The sequence below is a fragment of the Crocuta crocuta genome, unplaced genomic scaffold, assembly GCF_008692635.1.
Source record: "Crocuta crocuta isolate KB4526 unplaced genomic scaffold, BGI_CrCroc_1.0 scaffold229, whole genome shotgun sequence".
In the NCBI taxonomy this organism is placed as follows: Eukaryota; Metazoa; Chordata; class Mammalia; order Carnivora; family Hyaenidae; genus Crocuta; species Crocuta crocuta.
Window position 1 is genome coordinate 6,795,590 of NW_027536464.1, and position 21,610 is coordinate 6,817,199.

General features: G+C 42.1%; 1 protein-coding gene across 1 annotated transcript in view; it reads right to left on the reverse strand.

Annotated features, from left to right (window-relative positions):
* EPHA4 (EPH receptor A4) overlaps nt 1-21,610 on the reverse strand; it is a 152,874-nt gene that overhangs the window by 33,196 nt on the left and 98,068 nt on the right. Inside the window, exons 6-8 of the mRNA XM_077748712.1 lie at nt 3,266-3,390; nt 2,070-2,229; nt 788-899 (exon numbers count right to left, since the gene is read on the reverse strand). Coding sequence (XP_077604838.1) covers nt 788-899; nt 2,070-2,229; nt 3,266-3,390 — 397 coding nt within the window. The remainder of the gene's footprint in view (nt 1-787; nt 900-2,069; nt 2,230-3,265; nt 3,391-21,610) is intronic.

Genomic DNA, 21,610 nt, shown 5'->3' on the forward strand with positions numbered 1-21,610 from the left:
GCTGCCTGGTTCATTTCATTTCTCCCTCTCTTTTCCTAGACTGTTTCTCAAGTATCAAGTTAGTTTGGAGACTTTCACAGAACAAGTAATCTGCTGTTTTAGATTCGTTTCCAAGAGCAATGCGATGCCGACAGCGTGTTGAACGGCTATTTTCTAGAAATGGTGATGGCCTTTCCTGAAAGAAGACTGAGTGCAGCGCCCAATTATTTGCTTTGGTTGCAATTATTATCAACCGAACCCATGTTGGAGCACCTACTGTGTGCTGATTTCTCTCCTTTACTCCTCAAAATTCTACGGTCAGTAGCTCTTCCAGGCAGATCTACGATCCTCTATCCCTACTTTATAAAAGGGGAGAGGTGGGGGGGGGAAGTCTCCGAGAGTTTAAGTAATACAGCTGACAAATGGCAGGGCTTAAATTTTCGACCCACACTTTACACGACTTCTTTTTTGCCTTTGGCAGTAAGTCCAAGCTTAAAAGAGGTATTAATGTAACACCTTATAGCTCAGGGTATCTAGAAACCTCTCCCTGGCTTGCTTTTCGGCTGGGTTTCCAGGAATTACCCGGGTCTTTCCAGGACTCTCAGCTGTGAGGGCTGCTACTGGGCACAGCCAGCAGCTCAGGCAGGGCAGGGGCGTGGGGAGATCAAAGTAAACAGCAAGGAGCTGGCCACGCACTGCCCTGTTTATGATGCTCATCAAAAGCCTCAGCTTTGTGGGGAGGAGACAAAAAGCTCCCTCATAAAAACTGAGATGGGGGAGGTGGGTAGTGAGTGGCTTAAGTGCTTACCTCCTGCTGATGACAAAAGCCGCAATGAGAATGACCACCAGCACCACACTGCCTGAGACGGAGACCAGAAGGACTGTGGAGTTAGCCCCATCTCCAATGATCCGGGAAGGCACTGGCAAAGACAGTTACACAAGCATCACCTCTGGGAAAGTCCTATGAGCTAGAACGTCTGTCTGTCTGACTGGGGCACAAGTTCCAACGTTCTGAAGCTATTTGGGATGCTCACAGCCTCTCTTGAACTTCGATGAGTATTTATGCAAGGGGATTTCTAAGAGAGCTTTAATGGGATGAAGACATTCTTTTTATAATTGCATGAAGAATTTCCACCAGAAGATTCTTATTAAATCCTCTGGTAAATATTACTGCCCATTGGGTTTCCTTCTTTTCATTTCTAGTTTCAGCCCTAACTCTTACTTAATGAGCTGATGTGTTCCTTAGTGAGAAAGGTTGGAAATTTCAAAAAGGACAAGCAGTTTTGAACACCTACTTCACTCCAAATCTATCAAAAACCTGCTTATTATTGCCCAGCTCAAAACCCACTCCATCCTTGAAGCCTTCCAGGAATATCCCCCAAAATGTCAAACCCCTTCAGATTCCATTCTAGAGTACTTTTTCTTCTGTTTTTTTTTTTTTAAATCTTATTTTATTTAGTAACTTGTGAATAAAATTGCTTTCTAGAACGGATGCTGAAAATTCTTCTCCACCATCTCCTTCTCAAGTAAGCTCAATTTTGGTTGGTTAATTACAAAGGCAGAGCCATCTTATGTAAACTGCTTATTCAGTGGGCACGTCCTTTGTTAACATTTTCAATTCAATCCATCAGTTGGTCCAACTCACAATGTTGAAAGATTTGATGTTTGTCCAAAAGGGCTTAAAAAAACTGATCTGACTTGGTTAAAACAGATTCCTAGAAATGAATAAAAGAAAAAAAACTGGTCCCTTCTTTACTCTTCCCAGGGAGAAAACTTCCTAGCTTAATAATGTAAGATAGCTATGTCACACTTCATCAGTCACTTAGCAATCCCGTCTTTCACCACTTTATAAAAGACTCAAAATAAAAAGAAGGAAGGAAACATTTTTCAATTATACAAAAAGACAGGTTAGATAATATGAAAACTGCACTTTTCTAAATAGCATGGGGTTTTCTAGGTCACCGACATCTGAAATCCAAGCAGCGTTCATTGCACAGAATGTTTGCCTAAACGAAAATTAGGTATAGCTCCTTGGATTTCTGTAATATGATTTCACCTGGACTGTAAAAAAGGGCCTCGGAGGCTGATACCTGTGTTGGTCGTGACCTCCAGGGGCTCACTGAAGTCTCCATAGCCGGCCGCTGTCCTGGCTCGCACGTGGAACACATAGGAAGTCAGAGGATTCAGGCCTTTGATATCCGTGTTTCTGGCAGCCGTCCGGACAATCCGGTAGCTCCGTTCATTCTGATCCTGCATCATGGGACAATAAAATTGGGGACAGTGGTAGAATAAATCCCTCATCTACTCTAGGCACAATTTTTAAGGCACCAAGCCAGGGCACTCCGAAGTTGAAAGTAAATAAGAGACTGATAACTTCTCTAAACCTTATATTCTCTTCAATGTTGGAAGTTACCATTGTTACATGTTGGATGTTGAAAGACATGTGGAGTTCAGGTACGATCACTGTTGACACTGACCATATCCGGATCTGTTTTTATAATCTTTTTTTGAAAAGAATGTCAGATGGTGATTGGTGGCTTTTCTCACTCCAAAGAGTTGACAATTTAAGAGAAGGAACTATGAGAAGTTCTCTTGTCTCTTTCTATTTTCCGTCTAGAAAATGTCAAAAATGTTGTACTGTGGTTTCAGTGAAAAAATAAATCCTGTCCCTTTTTTGCTTTTAATAAGGAAGCCAATAAGTGATTATCTTTAAAAAGAAAGAGAAGTCAATTGTTCATTTTCTAGACAATCTTGAATGCAAATAGCTCTCTTCAGAATTCTGTCCTTTATGAGAGACAAGTTATTTGTAAAAATAATGTCTTTCTATAACTTTAAGAGGCTGAAAAATGTAATTTTCCTTCCCCGATTTTCTATTAAAAGTCATCAAAACCCACACCTTGATTCTGAATAGCAGTGATCTACTTAAACAGATCATTATTTCGACTTTTATGAGTCACTCTCACTGATAGAAGGCTTACATATAAGAACTTCTTAGCTATCTTGATTTCCATTACTCGAAAGAAAAAAAATGGTTATATTAGAACACAATGTATTTTTCCTATTTTTCAAGAGAACCAACTTAATGCATAAAATTCATAATTGGATTCTATTGGGGAACAAAATGCATTTGGTTTTGAGATTCACTGGTACTCTGGATGTATAACTGGGTAAAAACTAAAGAGACAAAGGAAGAAAGGAGAGTGGGAAGGAAGGGAGGGAGAGAGGCAGGGAGGAAGGGAAGGTAAAGAAAGAAGGGAGGAAGGAAGCTTGCTCATCCAAGGAATACCTTCTCATAATACTTGACTTCATACTCCAAGATCACCCCGTTGGGTCTGTCTGGTTCCAGCCAAGCCAGAGCAACACTGTATCTTGTAACTTCTTTAGCCTGGACCAGGGCAATGGATGATGGTGCTATTGGGAAAACAAACAAACAAAGAAACAAAAACAAAAGACATCTTGCTTTAGGGGAAAAACAAAATGGTGGTCTCGGTCAATAATTTCATCGTACTTAAGAGAAGTGTGACAGATCGTCCTGTCTTTCCCCGGGTCCCCATTTCACTCTCCCCCAGGACAAAGGCATACCATTTGTATGGTTCTCTCCAATATTTTGGTACATGGTTTGTCTTAGAAAGATAACCTCTTAAGTCAGTGCCTGGTCGGCCTGGTCACCGGCTTATGGCATTACTTCCACGGAGCTCCCAGCCATCTCTCACAAGAGGCTGTAGGTACAGAGAATGCTACCCACTTCTTTATTTTGGCAAGCCATGAAAGGCATTGGAAGATCTCCTCTTAAGCTCAGTAAAACTGCACCTCATCCCACCTCCAAAGTTTACAAGTGGTCACCTTACAGGTCTTTAATTTTATACCAGCAGGAGAATTTGCAACTCTTCCTGGAGAACTGTAGTAACTGCAAACACTCTACATCCTTTCCAAAGTAGATAAAAGTACTGCTTCATTATAGCTAAGTTTCCAGTGTGACGCGATGATGCAAATTATGAAGAACCCCAATAAAGCAATGACGCTTTCTCTGAACATATGTGACGTTTTGCAGTTATTTTTACAGAAGCTGAAATACCGCTTTTGCCTCTTGAGTAGCAAACTTTCTTCATTCCACGAAAAACAGACACAAAAACAGTTCTCTGCTGGGTGTGTTATGGGGGGTATTTGGAGATATTTAAAACGAGGCTGCCATCTTCTTCATTGTGACAGTCACATCTCCAGCCAGCTGTTGTCAAGCTCTGCTGTGACTGACAATGACATAAATGTGCCTTCTCCGGGGAGAAGAGGAACATTCATGAAATCTGTAATCTTACCTAACAAAGCTGGTCTGTACAACCAGAGATTAGGGGGTCTTCCTAAACCGAATGCATATTCTTGTTTGTTACCAAACCGGAGGGAAATGTGGAAACAAACATCACAAAATGGCCACCGGGGAACAACAGCAAAGTGTTCTGCTCTTACCCAACACACAAACACAGACACACAGACACACAGACACACACACACCTGCCAAACCCCAACTCAGAGGAAACCGGAGAAAAGGTGAAAATAAATTGTCACTAGAAATGAACTGGGGCTAACTTCAAACATGCTTGACCATATCTGACAGGTATCTTGACGGAAAGGAAAGCAACCAGATACACCTTAGTCACACAAGGGAATCTTCCCACTGAAGTGAATCCAGCAGGGAGCACCTCTTGGAAGTGGTTATTGGGCAGCCTGGCATGTCCGCTGGGCAGGGGGGGCTTCAAGATGGCGCATGTGCACACACAGACGCGCACATCCTGCGCTATTTCTCTCTCCCTCTCTTTCTTCCCCCAAAGCTGTTCCAGATTGGATCTCAGGCATAAACACAAGTGAAAGATACAGTGGATACACATGTCCTCCATCAAAGGCAACCCCAAGGTTAGTAAAGATACAAAACTGGATGAACAGAGCTGCGTGCAGCAGACATATGGAAGCCACTGAACATCTGAAGAAAATGAAAAACGGAAATGTGCTCATTAGCCGCATTAGGCTTCCCTCCCCCAACACACAGACACAGACACAGACACAGACACACACACACACACACACACACACACTCCCTCTCTCTTTCCTTCCTGGTTGACCTGCAACCGCTGTCCAGCAAAATGCAGGGAGTGACTTTCCTAAATATTGAGATAGAAAGAAGGCTGGGAAAGCTGTCTGGCTGTGAAAAGCTATTTCACTCCAGGTAATAAATACATTGCCTAACAGAGCACTTTAGCATACACTCCATAAAAAGGGGCTCTTTAAATTCTGATGTTCGGGATGGGAAAGTGAAATAGAAAAGCGAGGCCTTTAGAAAGAAAGCAGGGGAGGAGGGGGCGGATCATAAAGTTATAAAATGGACTTTCGCGCAGAAACGGCCTGGGTCAGATCCTGATAATCAACAGATTCCTCAGGGGAAAGAACTGCCTGGCTGCCCTTGGGCCGCACTGATTAACTACGCTGGTTTCTCTCTGGTTGGGTTATCACTAAACCGCTGCACGTGGGTGATGAATCTGATTTCCATTTCAGAAGTTGGAGCGGCAGTGTTCCCGTGCCCGTTCAAGGGGAATATGAACTCGACCGAAGTGCTCAAAATACAGCAGAGGCAGGGAGTTCACAATATCATCATGTTAACCACTAGAATATTTCTAATGCGGCTCAACTAGGAAAATCCATATGCACAAATGTGTAAATAACCAAACAGCGTGTGCTCTGACTCGGCTGTCATAAAAATGGAGGAAAATGAAGCAAAAGAGGAAGGTAGAATCCTTCTAATTCCCAAGAGGTATTATGTTGTTTGGCTGTCCTGTCTGAATTCCTTCGGAACAGATGTCTTCAGAGAAGCCTTTTTATCAGGCCACAGTGACGGCATTCCATGGCCAAGCGAGACTGAGAAATATACCCACTAAAATGTGCCACCCCACAGTAGTCTAATATGGCAGCCCTTCCTTCCCCGCAGGAGAGCGTCTTACCTTCTCTGGCACTACTTTTTCCAGTCTGGAAAAATCTGGGCTTTGCCGCACTGCCACTCTGGAGGAAAGAGGCAATCTGGATGTGCTCCACGTCATAAGCACACGGGGCTTCTTCCCTCGCCCTTCCTACCCTGCTTCCAATCCAGCCTCCAAATCCACATCTGGGAGCCATCACCTGCCACGTGTGCCCGGCTCATCTCTTCCCCAGATGAGGCATTTGGCCGTGGCATTTCTCCATCATTCTCCCACCCCCGTGGTTCCCAAGCTCGTTTTCTCATGCCCTCCTTGTAACTGCCGCCACATCCCTCTTCAACTTGTTCTGTGATTTTCAGTGATACTGTTCTCAAACCAACACACTCTACTGACTCAAGTTGTATTTAAAAAAGAATCTTCCCACTAATGATATAGGCAAAACCTTGTTTATCACTTGCAACTAATAGTAGCAGGGAGCCATAAAAAACGAAGATGGAAATAAGCAATGCTATCAAGGTTTGCTGGACACTCTTGCCTCTCCGTGCTTTATCAAAAATAGAGATTAGCCAGTGTGAGAGACGCCTTAAGGATAATCCCGCACCAGAGTAGATTCTGGCCTTGGAGTAACAGAGAGAGAATTGAAAAGAAATGAGCTTTCACACAGGGCAATTCGGTATTACATAACGTTCCACATGGGTTTTCGCTAAAATGATCTCTGATGCTACCACTGGGTGTTTCCACATTTTGGTAAATACTGCCAAACTCTTCTCCATTTAGAAATATTTTGATTCCTGAGTCCAGACACCTCAGTGCTCTGCCCTTTGCTAACAAATTTACAAGATAAGAGAGTATTAGAATAACAGCGTGAACACTCTCATCCCCAAAATATAACAAATCAGTGCCTTAATTCAAAAAAGGGCCTCTCACCATAGTGGAAATGTTGGGCAACATAAAAACACAAAGCAGGGGATGACTGGGAGGCTCAGTCAGTTGAGCGACCACTCTTGGTTTCAGCTCTGGTCATGATCTCAAGGTTTGTTAGTTTGAGTTCCGTGTCAGGCTCTGTGCTGACAGTGCAGAGCCTGCTTGGGATTTTCTCTCTCTCCTTCTCTCTCTACCTCTCCCTCACTCATGCCCCCGCCCCTTAAAGAAAATAAGTAAATAAATAAATAAATAAATAAACTTAAAACAACAACAACAACCAGCAGAAAAATGGTCCTCCTTGCCTCTCAGTTCTCTGATTTACATCCTGAAAGCTATGGAGACACAGTTTTTCCTTAGTACTGAGTCATCCACTAAGCACATGCTTAATAAGCACCAACAGAACAAGGAAAAGATAGGAAGGGGCAGAAAAGTTAAATCAAATCCAGTCCTTGGTATCAAATTAAGACCCATCTTATCCATCAGCCTTTTTTTTAAGTTTATTTATTTATTTTGAGAGTGGGGGGGGGAGGGCAGAGAGAGAGAGAGAGGGAGAGAGAATCCCAGGCAGGTTCCATGATGTCAGCTCAGAGTCCAGCATGGGGCTCGATCCCAGGAACCCTGAGATCATGACCTGAGCCGACATCAAGAGTCAGACGCTTCACCTGCTGAGGCATCCAGGTATCCCAGCCTTTTCCTGATTAACAACAACAACAACAAAAGAAGATAAGGATATTTTTATTTTTACTTTTTTATGTTTATTTCTTTTTGAGAGAGAGAGAGAGAGAGCATGAGCAGAGGAGGGATGCAAGAGAGGGAGACAAAGAATCTGAAGCAGGCTCCAAGCTCAGAGCTGTCAGCACAGAGCCTGATGTGCGTCTTGAACCCACAGACCGCGAGATCATGACCTGAGCCGAAGTCTGACGCTCAACTGACTGAGCCACCTAGGAACTGCGAGGAAATTTTTATAATAGTCTCACAGAGAAGACACTCATTTTCTGGAACTCAAGAGGAGACAGTTCCTGCTAACCCTCTTCTTATCCAAATTCTCTCATGGTGATGGAGAGAAGTACCAGGTGACGTGGGCACACCCTTACTCTACTGTGTTTTCAGACACGCAATACACTTGCTGAAGAGTCAGAGGAGAAGCTGGGAGGAAGCTGACAGATGATGTAAGTATCCTCAGTTAAAGGAAAAGACACATCTTAGGTTGGAAGCATTCCTACCTACCCACAGACATCCCTCATAAAAGAGGTGTTTGCTTTAAGGAAAGTTTTGTGTCCTTGTACATGAGCAAGAATTCTTCAGTGGCTAGAATTTTGGCAGAACACACAACCAGAAACAGCTGAGAGTGCTGGCCAACAGTAAGATGGTTGAGAAAGATGACTGATGGATGCAAAAATCACAAAGGCAAGAGATACTAAAGGGTAGTGTTAAAGAAAGGTTTGTGGCTTAATTCAATTAAGTCCTTAATTCTCAAATGTTAGAAGCAGTATTTCCAATGACCGACAGATGTCCATTTTCCTGTCCTGAAATGCTGTTATCTGAGACCACATCCTATTAATCTCAAGGGTATTTCAGCAGTTTTTAATCCAAACCATATTGTCTATTTCCTTTCCTTTTTTGCTTACAAATCACGCTGACATAACCGTTCAAACATTCAACAAATGCCCTCTAAACCTCTGCTCAAGGAACTTAAAATCCAAAGTATAGCTAAAGAGGCATTTTTGTGTAAACAGTTAAACAATATCTGGCCAAAAAAAGATAGTGACTGAGATGAGAAGCCAGAATAGGGAGGAAGGCATTGCAAACTGCAGAAAGAACTATGGAAGTATTTGGAGTGAGGTTGGTGAAACACTGTCAAGGTTAGGAGAGACAAACAGAAGGCAGAAAGGTGAAAGGTGGTGAATAGAGGTGCACTTACTCCTAGTATGACTGGAATTTTTAAGAAAATTGCATTTTCTTAGCATTCTGATTCTGTGAACAGTGAGGGCTCACCTAGGACATGTGAAATGAGATAAAGATGAAAATTTTTGGTTCATATACTTTTAAGTATTCTTCACTTTACTAATTTGGTGAGAAGATCAATCCCTTCTAGAAGGATTTTGGACAAAATTCTGGGTTTGAAACTTACCAACTGCCATCTTGGGCAAGTAACTCAAACTTCCCTACCTCCATGTCTCAAATGTCTCTCTCCCATGTCTCAAACACCTTCCTCTCAGATACAAGCATGTGAGTTATTAGAATGGCCACTCCATAAAAATAGGGCTCTCCCTTGTTCATATCTATGTCCAAACTATTCAAGACCATGTCTGGCATAGTAAGAGCTCTACAAATTTGTCAAATGAATAAAAGGGAACTAAATGTGAAAACAGATCTAAAAAATATCTGCATAGACAGTGAAATGTTTTCTAAATAGAAAGTACCAGAAGGAAGTCATCCCTAACACAGCTTTTTATCTGCACCTGCTTCAGATGACCTTCTGTGGGTTTGGTTTTGCTATTTAGGTTAACTAAGCTATTGACAATTAGGAGTAAAGCAAATGACAATTCTAATTATAAACGGAGTCTCTGTTTTCTTTTTTTTTTTTTTTTAAATTTATTTCTAGGAGAGAGAGAGAGAGACAGCGTGAGCAGGGGAGGGTCAGAGAGAGAGGGAGTGACAGACTCTGAAACAGGCTCCAGGCTCTGAGCTGGCAGTCAGCACAGAGCCCGACGCGGGGCTCGAACCCGCGAACCGCGAGATCATGACCTAAGTGAAAGTCAGACGCTCAACCGACTAAGCCACCCAGGCGCCCCGGAGTCTCTGTTTTCTAAGAGATATGAGATGCTTCTGAACTTTTTTTTCAAGCACACAGGTTGTAAAATGTCATTCAAATGCGAGTTAACATTAAAACTAGTTTTCACCGCACCTGTTCCAGCCAGCATTTTGAGGGACTTGTTCTTTTGGCTGACGGATGTGTTGACAGCCCTCTCCATATTTCACCTCTATATCTGGAGGGTACGTAAATATTCTCCTCACCACAGAGGTACAGTGGTGTTGAAATCTTTCCCACCAAGTCATAATCCTACATCCGGAAAGGGCCCTATGCATCTCTCTTGTTTTGTAAGACCAGAGTTATCTCCAAAGATGCACTAACGTAAACCAAGTCTATCACTGCCAAGAGAAGCCATTAGGTACTGCGTGTATCCCTGAAACCCCACCCAAGGGACATCATTGATGAAGTGTCAGGGTAATAGAGTACAGAACCCTCTGTAGTCAGGTTAAAGGCAGCAAGATTAAGCACATGGAACAGATATCGTTCCATGCATTCATTGGAAACAAGTAAAATGGTAGTAAAGTATCATTTCTTGAAAGATGGAGCAAAAACAATTGAGGATGAAAGAAGAAAAATTCACCAAAGTTGAAGGTTGAATGATCTGAGCTTTCTACTAGAAAGCCAACATAAATTATCCCTCCTTCAAATAATTCTGTATTCAGAATTCCACATACCCCAGAGAAACTGAGAATGCTTTCTAACTAGAATCCCCATTTGCCATGTACCTGTGGTTACATTTGGTGCGAGACTCGGCCGGCCACATGCCTGCAGAAAGCACATGTGGGTTTTATCTCTGTGTGTGTTTTTGATAAACAGAAACAGCACAGATTCGGGGGGCTCTATCATGACTCTCTGACAGTGGTACATTTCACAACGAAGAATTACGGGAGATGCTTTGATGTCAAACAGAGGAGCCTCCTTTTAAGAAAATGGTAAATTTAACTTTCTTTGGTTCAAAGCTCAGCAGTTCTCTTTGCTCCCCACCGATGCAAGTGCTACAATTTTCTTTTATTTGCTTCCTCAATGACTTGCCATTAAACACCTACAAGTCACTTTACTGCAGCAGTTTGGTACTTCTGACACCCAAATAGGATGGAGAGGAGGGGAAAAAAGATACGGTGCAAAGAAAGGCAGGAAGGAGTCGCTATGAATCACCGCGGGCTATCCAACTGTTTGCTTGGGTCCAGCATCAAGAGCAATGAATTAAAAACAGTTTGGAGGACTTTGGGGCGGGGGGTGGCGGTGGTGAAATAGCTGAAACAGATCGACCGCATTTCACCACTGGCCCAAATTAGGAGGGCGGAGGGAGGAAGGCAGGAAATAAACAGATGCAGTGAAAGGTCTCCAGCCTGCAGGCAAGGAAGAGTGAAAACAGCCTTTTATGAAAGTCAAGAAACCAAAAGCCAACGATGTCAGTGGTACTACAATGCCCAGTGTTTGGAGGGAAGGGGACTTCTTCACCACAGCGGGGGTTTCCCCCTCCCCAGGATCTGAACTTAAAGAGATAATGTTTACTCAAGGGGTCTTTCACTGATAGTAAAAATAAACCCGCAGTTTAGAGGCATCTCTGCTTAATGCAAACGGCATATTTAAATTTAATTATTTGGAGCTTAAGGTGGTTTTTGTTCCCCCTTTCTTTCTCATTTCCACACGGCAGCTCTGATTTGCTCTTTATCAAAGGTTTGTGCATTTTAAAATGCTGTCAGGCATCAAAATTAAATGCTCCAGAACACTAATGATATCCTTGTGATTAAGGGTTTTGCCGTCACAGCAATGCTAAGAACTCTGGCGCTAATATTAATTGCTTTCTTCCACAGCCCACCAAAGGGAGGGAAGGATTTCTCTTCTGAGGTTCGTACTACCTACACACTGAGTAATTTTCCTTTTTTTTTTTTTACTGTTATCATTGCAGTATTTTATAGTATTGAACAGTGTGCCGTGTTTTTAAAAAATTTTTTAAGTTTATTTATTTACTTTGAGAGAGAGAGAGAGACAGAGCACAAGCCAGGGAGGAGCAGAGAGAAGGAGAGACAGAATTCCAAGCAGTCTCTGTGCCATCAGCGCACAGCTCTATGTGGGGCTCAAACTCAGGAACTTGAGATCATGACCTGAACCTAGATCAAGAGTGGGATGGCTTAACCTAACTGAGCCACCCAGGCGCCTCGCGGTGTTTTCATATGCAAATGATTTTGTTTGCACTGCCCTCAACCAGCTGGGTTAGCCCTCAGTTAGATTTTACCTAAAAGCCATTAAAAGACGGTATTCCCATCCACCCTCCCTGGATACATCACCAATGTAAGAACTCGGCTCTGCACCCCCACAGTTTTTAGCTGCTGTATCATTAATAAGCACCTAGACACATTCTATCATAGTTAAGACATATATTTGTAAAATTGTTTTTTAAAAAAGGTAGGATTATTCCAAAATCGATACAGAAGTATTTTCTTATTCAACAAAAGGCATAGAAAGAAATTCTTAGTTGAAACCTTTAGAAGACTCCTGAATTAAATGAAGTTCATTTATATTTAAATATGGATATATGAATATATGAATATTAATTAAGTGCACACTTAAAATATATGAGGGATGCGTGTGTTTTTCTTCCAGAAAGTGATTTCTTTCTAAGGTCAGTACAGAGAGTCTATTTTAAACAAACACTATATAAAATAAAGCAGGATATCATAACACTTTGTGTTCATTATGTTGAACATCATGATTTTCAGAATCTCATTTTGGGAGACTCACAGTGCTTTCACTAAGTGATCCAAGAGTAAGACTTTACAAAACATTAAGTGCAGATTCTTACTTTACTTAGTTTTCCAGAGGAATGGGTGGCAGGTAATCTTAGAAAAATCTTTTATAAGAAGCTACTAACCATATTTTAAATGATGGAATGTGATGCTATTCTTCCTCTTCATGTTAAGTATTTGCACAGGAAAGGTGAAGGTGTTGGGATTAACCTCTGTGGCTAACTGTCCAAAAGATATGAGCACCCCTCCTCTAAATAACTCTTCCTGGGGGTGCCTGGGTGGCTCAGTCGGTTAAGCCTCTGACTCTTGGTTTCAGTTCAGGTCATGATCTCACGGTTCATGAGTTCAAGCCCAGCATCGGGCTCTGTGCTGACAGTGCGGAGTCTGGTTGGGTTTCTCTCTCTCTCTCTCTCTCTCTCTCTCTCTCTCTCAGCCTTTCCCCTGGTCGCTCTCCCTGTCTCTCAAAATAAATAAATAAACTTCAAAAAAATTAAAAAGCAAATTGTTTTTGGGATGGAGCTGCTCAGACAGGGACTACATTTCCCTTACAGTCAGATGGTTCATGTGACTGAATTTCGGGCAATGGAATGTGGGTTTAAGTGGTTATTCCTCTTCTAGGCTCAACATATAAATAGCATCCTTGGGTTCCTCCATCCTTTCTAACTTACAGTCTGCCAGTTGGACGTTGATGCCCAGGCCCATCTTGGAAGCTCCCCCGCCAACTGCCCCCCCATCACCAGCAACTGGATGCAGCTTGGGCAAGAAATAATTTTAAATGTCAGTTAACCTATTTACTGACATTTGGGGTTACAGCAGATACTCGTTCAGGTAAAGTGGAGCCATTCAGCCAAAAAAAAAAAAAAAGGCATTTTTCGCATAGTTTCCATATAATAACTGAAGTGTAATAGTATTGTGGCTACAGAAGACTGAGCAGTGGTCTACAGGTGCCTGAATGGCCTTTGGGTCCCCTCTTGGGAATCCCAGTTCCTGTGCATGCACCGTGAGCAGATATCCATCTGCTCCTCTATATGAGGAGGTTGGTGAGTGCAGCCCTGAGGTCGGCAAGACCAGGAGAAGCAGCTGCAGCTTTGCAGGGACACCATCAGTCACAGGTCTTTTAACAGTAAAGGGACTCACCAGAATCCCAAATTACTGGGCTCAGAGATTCCGCTGAGTTCGTCTTAACGTTAAATGGGAAAAGATGGTGGCATTCTCAAGATGGCTCAGTTTAGGTTTCTTTCCAGAAACGAGTTAGTCTTCATTGCATACTTAACAGCTGCCATGGCCTGGGCCACGTGAATCAGAGGAAAACAGAGAAGAATGGGCAAATGAGCAAATATTGGCCTCCTCTGTGAGGCCCTTGGTCACAGGCACCATCACTTCATCCTTGCAGCTTCTCTGAAGCACTTATAATTAATTGTCACCTTTGAATTCATATCTGCAAATTTAGGTAATATAATGGACGTTAAGTAATTGGAGCAGAGCTACAAAATGAGACTTTATTTTATTTTATTTTTTAAGGTTTATTTATTTTTAAGAGAGAGAGACACACACACAGAGTGTGAGCAGGGAAGGGTCAGAGAGAGAGGGAGACACAGAATGGGAAGCAGGCTCCAGGCTCTGAGCTGTCAGCACAGAGCCTGATGCGGTGCTCGAGCCCATGAACCATGAGATCATGACCTGAGCCTGAGGCGGCGCTTAACTGACTGAGCCACCCAGGTGCCCCTAAAATGAGATTTTTAAACCCAAGTCTGCCTGACTCAAAAATATACAATCCTCCTACCATATCACACACCTGTAAACACACACTCACTAAATGAGCATTTATTGAGCAAATACTACATGCCGAGCACTATTTCAAAAGTGCTGCATAAATTAATTCACATCATCCTCATGAAAAACCTTATGAGGCAGGCATTATTATTGTTCTCATTTTATAGATTAGGAAACTAAGGTACAGAGAGTTTGAATTGCTTGCTCCAAGTTATAGCCTATAAATGGTACCTTCACAAGTCAGGTCCTGGAGCCCACAGTTTTCAACCACTGAGCCTCAAAAGGCCTCTGGTCTCTCCCCTCCTCACACTGGTATGAAATGAGAAATGTGAATGTTAAATGGCTTTCTCTCTTGCAGCTGCATTAGCAACAGAGCAAATCTTAGGTCTGCTACACGTCAGTTAGGTACAGGGCCACCTATATACATTCCTGGTTGCCAGAAATCTGGAGGTAATCTAGACATGACTTTGTATAGACAAAGCTTAAAGCTTTTGAAGACGAATCACCTCATAAGAGAACTATTTAGAGAGCTAAGAGAAGAATTATCTTAAATGGAAAAATTCAATTGCAAAGTAAAACAATGGTATGTGAAGTCAGGGAAGGCATAGGGCGTACGAGGCAAGCTTGTGGAAGGTTGGCGACATTCTAGTCTCTGCCCTGGTTTATGGTAGCACAGGTGTTTGCTTTGGGATAATTCACTGACTATACGTTTGTGTCTTATCTACTCTTCTGTATGTGTGTATCTTTCATAATCAAAAGGCAAAGAAGAGTATGAACTAAGGCTATTAAGGATGGAATATGAAAATTAGTATTAGAAAGACCCACCCCAAAATTTTAGTTAACTCTTTGGGTAAAGGTCTAAAGGTGTCATGAATGATGTAAGTTTTTGCAAATTGGGACTTTTGTAACGAGTTAATCGTTCTGTTTTGCATCTAAGCCACATAGCAATCCTTGCTCTCTGTAGTAGAGAAAATGTATTACTTAAATGCTTTACCTTTTTTTAATGTTTGTTTATTTTTAAGACACACACACACACACACCCACAGTGTGAGCGAGTGGGGGAGGGGGAGAGAGAGAGAGAGGGAGACAGAAGATCAGCTGTCAGCACACAGCCAGATGTGGGGCTCAAGCTCACTAACCATGGGATCATGACCTGAGCTGAAGTTGAATGCCTAACCGACTGGGCCACCCAGGCACCCCTTACTTTTTAAAAATTACTCTCTTAGGGGCGCCTGAATGGCTCAGTCGGGTAAATGTCCTACTTCAGCTCAGGTCATGATCACGTGGTTCCCAAGTTTGAGCTCCGTGCCCGAGCCTGAAGCCTGCTTCAGATTGTGTCTCCATCTCTGCCTTCCCCTCCCCTGCTCCTACGCTGTCTTTCTCCCTCTCAAAAATAAACATAAAAAATAATAAAATAAAATAAAAATTACAATCTTAAATTAGCATTATCACCTGTATAAGCCATACCATTAATTGTAGAATTACAAGTGAGTATCCACTCAACTAGGAACCAAGGCACATGTTCCCCAGAATAACGGGATGGCTTAGGGGCACCGAGTGTCTCTGATGTAGTTTAAGTGTGTATTCTGTTTCCTCTGAGAGCAGCTTGTTTTACTTTCTATTCGCTTACTAAGAAACTTGTTGGCAGGTTCCAATAAGGGTAGCCCAACATTTGCCAACAGAAACATGGCAGAATTCAGTGTGTATTTCCTGGTAAGTACGAATGCCAGTTTGAGGCAAATAGAAAAACAAGTCCTTCTCCTGGAAGGCAATTTATAGGAATTTGCCTGAGCAAGGCAATTGTTTTAAGATAAGGAAACGGGGAACGTTTAGTGAGAATAAATAATTAGATATGTTTTTTTTTCCTCTGAACTGTCTAGGAAGATGAACCTTCTCATTGCACCTCACTGGGTTGCAAAGTATCTAGGAAAAGCTCTTAGTTGAAATGAGTTTATATATGAGTCTTGATCAGACAGGAGGCCAAGCCTTGGGCAAAGTGAGCCCCTCCATGCCCGACAATGTCTGCCAAACTTATTCTGGAATACGAAGGATGGTGGAAAGGAAAGGTTCTGTTCTGCTGAGCAGAAAAATGCAGCATAGAGACAGGAAAAGGATTAGCTGCTCTGAATCAAGGCTTCTATTCCGTGAGCTGTCAACGCCACTGGAGAGCTTCAGGCATTCCAAATCTGGAGAATAAAAGCTGTGCTGTGGGCTTCAGGTTGTCTTTGTTACCCAGACAGCTGCTAATCGTCCTGCTGCGTTTGGAGCCAAGGCGACAATGCTGTAACATTTAGCTTTCTGACATCCGAAGCATCTAGATCAGTCCCCTATTAAAGATGTATTAATCACAAAGACTCTAAAAGCCAGGAAGATAGATGCACCCAGTAAATCTTTGCTCTTGCCTTTTACTTTCCATACTCAGGTGTCTACATTTACAGGCAGAAATGCTTAAAAGCCTGCTCCAGAAACTGACCAATAAAAGCCCTTGTTCATTACTTTATAGCAGATGCTCCACGATCTCCTACCCCCGAAAAGCTTTTCAGAAAGAGGTAAGACATTGATCATTCCGCTAAAAGAGTCTGTCTGTTTCAATAAACAGATCCACTGTGACTGTTGTCATCTTGACTTTGTAAGTGTGATAATAATTCAAGAGTGTGGCTTTGCCACGTGTTACAGGACCATCCAAATCAGCTGTGTAGTTTAAAAAAAAAGAAGCCATCAGATAAATTTCAGAGAACAAAATTTTAATACTACTAGTACTCCTAGTACTAATTAGCACCACTGCTATGAACGCCAGTGCTACTAATAATACCAATAATACTTGGCCTCCAAGTCAGGCCAAATTACCCTCAGGTCAAGGCCCTGAGTGAGCGTGAATAAATGGTAGCTTATTCTGGTTTCGGACACCTGAAAGAATAAAAAGAGTACGTGCTGGATGAAGCCTCAGAATTCTGCGTACTGAAACCTATGTTAATAAAAGGTCTCTCTTGGGGTGCCTGGGTGGCTTAGTCGGCTAAGCGTCCGACTTTCGCTTAGGTCATGATCTCTCGGTTCGTGGGTTCGAGCCCCGTGTCGGGCTCTGTGCTGACTGCCAGCTCAGAGCCTGGAGCCTGTTTCAGTCTGTGACTCCCTCTCTCTCTGACCGTCCCCGGCTCACACTGTCTCTCTCTCTCTCTCCCCTAGAAATAAATAAATAAATAAAACATTTAAAAAAATAAAAAATAATAAAAGGTCTCAAAGTTACTTCTTCACGTTAGTCTTCATTTCACAAGAGCACTGAAGAGAGACGTATCTAATTCTCCATAGCATTTGTTATGAACGGGGCACCTGGTAATCAACCCCAAACCAAAGAAAACATTAAAAAATGAAAACAGATAGCCTGACTGATATGATCACAGAGGCCCTGAATGCAATTTTCTTTTTTTCTTCATTACGTATAATCTTCATAGGAGGCATCTAATCACCATAATACAAGATGAAGAGAAAAGCCTCAGCACACGAGGTTCCTATAACTACAGAAAAGCAGCATTAACCATTCCGAGTTATTGTAAATCTTTTAAAATTAAATTGCTATTTTTTTTTGTTATTTCTGAGGCTAATGGAACCCATAGGAGACAGATACAATATTTGCAAGGTGCGAGGTTGGTGCCAGCTCAAGGCTCTGAATTCCCTGGCTTTTGATGGACTCTGAACATATCATGAATAACTCCTTCCCCATCACCGGCTCAGTGACAGTCCACCGTCTTCCAAATGCAAAGAGTAGGAAGTCAATTAGTGTCACTTATGATGTGAACACCTGTCCACTAAGACCTGGACTGAGACCAATTTCATTACCACAGCCACTCAATGGCTGCAAGATGGTCAGGCCTTGGACCACTTATGATGTCGTCCAGATTCAAGGAGGTGACCTAAAGACAGAAAGGTCTAGAGTCCCATTAGTCATCTCCTGAGCCATCCAATTCCCCATCACATATACAACGGGAATAGGATGCCTATTTTTCCGAACGGTCATTTAAAAAGACCATACGAGCTACTAAAAAAGAGAAAAAGACAAAGAAAAAAGAAAAAAAAACAAGCTATGGTAACCAAAACTTGATATTAGCTCCTTAAATAATAAGCATCCTCATCAACCATGGTCATTTTAAAATCCAAAACTACTCGGTAATAACTCAACTTCCTTTTTCTTACTGCAGTTCAAAACCCATGGGCAGAGCTGGGGGGTGGGGGGAACAGAAATGAGGAAATCTGACAATGAATAAAGTGGAGCATGAAATTATAGGCTACAGGTTATCACTGACAGGGTAAGATAGATAGGCAGAGGGTACGTTTCAATACAATTTTGGTTGCAAATCTATGTGTTCTTTGCTACTTGGAATTTTTCCAAGTCCAAATGTTGCTTGGCTTAAAGAACAAGGGCTAAATGATGAGAAATGATGGTCATGGATGATAAAGTAGAGTGCTGCAGGTGGAAGAGAGAGAGAGACTGAGAGAGAGACACAGAGAGAGATTGAGAAGGAGAGAGAAACAAAAAGAAGATCAACACTGAGACTCCATCTTGTTCTCAGTTGGTTTCATACACGGAAGTCTGGGAAAGGTCTGAATACAGGGAGATCAAATATTCAGAGGACGATATCCATGAGCCATAGAATGAATGCTGAGGAGCTGGGTTTTAGCACTACCTAGGGAAGACTTTGTTTACTCGTAGCCAGATCTTTCCTGCCCAGTTTCTTGATTGCTACAGAGACCAGCACAAAGTGACTGGTAAGTGGAGAGATGCGATAGAGGCCTTTGGGTTAAATTACAACCAGCACATTTTGAAAATGCTTCAGATACAAATGGTCACCACATGCTATGCTCTCGAAACTAGGGCCATGAAATGATATTCTTACAGCCCTCATATTGGAAACTCTATCTTTTTTGGCAATTGTCATAAAAGCTATGATCGAGGTTAGAGAAAGGAACATAATTTATGAGAAGGAATTTTAAGCCTGGGAATTTGCAACCATAGAATTAATGTTTTTTTAATATTGGGGTATCAGCCAGAAACTAAACTGTATGTGCCAGATAGCTTAAACTCCTACAGGCATTATAAGACCAAAGCTGAAACAGCAGACCTATTAAATTTTAAAATGTTATTAAGGCCAATAGATACCTCCGACTGGATCTGTGTCTGAGAATTCAAGATAATTTTTGTAGTCATGAAGAATAACAAAGAATGAATTAGGAAATCTCTAATTGTTTTAGGACAATTTTGTTTTCTTTCTTTTCTTTTCTTTTTCTTTTTTAACTAGGAGGTTCACAGCCTCTCACCGGGGCGCCTCTTTAACAGAACTTGCTGAAGTGTGAAATTCAGTCTTACTGACTCCACCCAGGAGTCAATCTGTAAATACCAAAAGGACCTCATTAGAACAGCACATCACCTAGAAATAGTCCCACAGCGTGGCCTCCGAGAAAGACACTGGAGCAGGGCTCCAGCATGCTACACGCAGTTTTATGGAAATATTTTGCGTGCCTTCTACAACTGGAAGGCAAGAGAGAGAATGGAGAGAAGAGAAAAAGCCATCCTCCAAAGCACATATACAATTCAGGTTATACTCTTGAGGCGTTTACAGTGAGATTTAAAGGGCTTCTCCTCTGTCATTCTTCCCCAGACAATACCCTCTTAGATTACACAAAGATTCTCTAAATATATCACCAGCCACTCCTGAATTAGATGACTACTCGGCATTGGTGACTGCAATGAGGGCTTGCAAACACAATTTATGCTTTTTAATTTCTGTGACCTCTGGTTACAAGAAGACATTAATTCTCATAGGCTGATATTCTGCCATGTTTGTACTCCCTGCTTTCAGTGGAAACCAAAGCAACAAGAATCCCAATTATGGACTGTAATGATAATCACCACCCCTATTTATTAAAATGGGAAGAAACGAGCTGATGTTAGTTTCGAGAATTCTCAAGTCTCCAGAAATGTCCTCCTGGGAAGATTCCTAAAATCATGCTCTGCTAGTGCCCTATAGGATTCAGTGAGTTTCAGTGCAACAACTCTTAAGATCATCTAAACTTTTCAGATGGGGGGAAAAATGTCATTGATCATCATGGAAAGTGGAGGGAACACTTGATTAAGTTTTCAGCTAGTTGCATATTCAAAATCCCTAGTCTGTTTATATGTGTGCCCCTGGCTTTGATACAGGAACATGGAGGAAACTGTGCTCTCTGCCCACCTGGACACTTTCTATGATCAAAATACATACTCGATAAGCTAAAAGAATTAGGGTTGATTCAAGAGGCAGATTTACAGCTTGAAGTATGTTATCTAGACAAGAGCAACCCCTCCGGGGAGCCATCGTGAGCTTGCCCCCTTCAGCGTTTGTGCTGATGGATGGATCTCATCCAAGTGAACTCATTGGTGGCAGGTCCCTATTTGATATCCACTGAGGAGTTGAAGCTACATTTTTGTCTTGTGTGGATGCACACATCACCATCAAAAGGTTCCTAGATAAGAATTTTTTTTTAAATCCTCTCCCACAGAGCCTTCACTACAGAGTCTTTTTTTTTTTTTGACAGTGAGGATCAAACTGCCTGAGAAATTCATACACAGAGGTTATCATTTGGAAGATGCCAGGCAAAAAGGAGTGGCCCACTCTTTCCTTTCTCCCTCTCCCTCTCCTTCCAAGAGTGATCACAAAAAGTTTTTTTTCAAATCATTGTCATTTACCCATAAGATATTTTAAGTAGATTGTGTTTCAGAAGGTAGCTCTTGTGCCTTGTAAGTAAANCTTATCACACTGAGGAAAGAAGGAACTTAATGCAGGATTTGTTTTTTCAGTTCTGTGCCTGTATTGATGGCCATTTTGCTGATGGTTCAGCCAAATTCCCGCAGTGTTCAGGGTACCAACATTCACATGTGAGATCAAATCATTGGTGACATTTTCCAGTGAAGCCAGGGTGGTCTCTAGGGAAGTGACCACACTGATGTGTGACACATGTCTCTTTTCTGTCATTGTAGTTCTGGGAGAGCCTATGGAATCTTTTTCATTGTTCTGGCACAGGCCAAGGAGGAAAAAGTATGCCTGTGTGTGTTGGGGGCAAGAGGTGGATGCTGGGGGATGACATTTTTAAACAGAGCTATTTTTAGGATGCCTGTGTGGCTCAGACGGTTAAGCGTCTGACTCTTGGTTTCCGCTTGGGTCATGATCTCACAGTTTCATAGGTTTGATCCCCTCATCGGGCTCTGAGCTGGCAGTGCAGAGCCTGCTTGGGATTCTCTCTCTGCCCCTTCCTCACTTGCGCTATGTCTCTCTCTCAAGATAAATAATTTTTTTATTTTTATTTATTTAAAAAAATTTTAATGTTTACTTCTGAGAGAGAGAGGGAAAGAGAGAGAGAGAGAGAGTGTGAGCAGGGGAGGG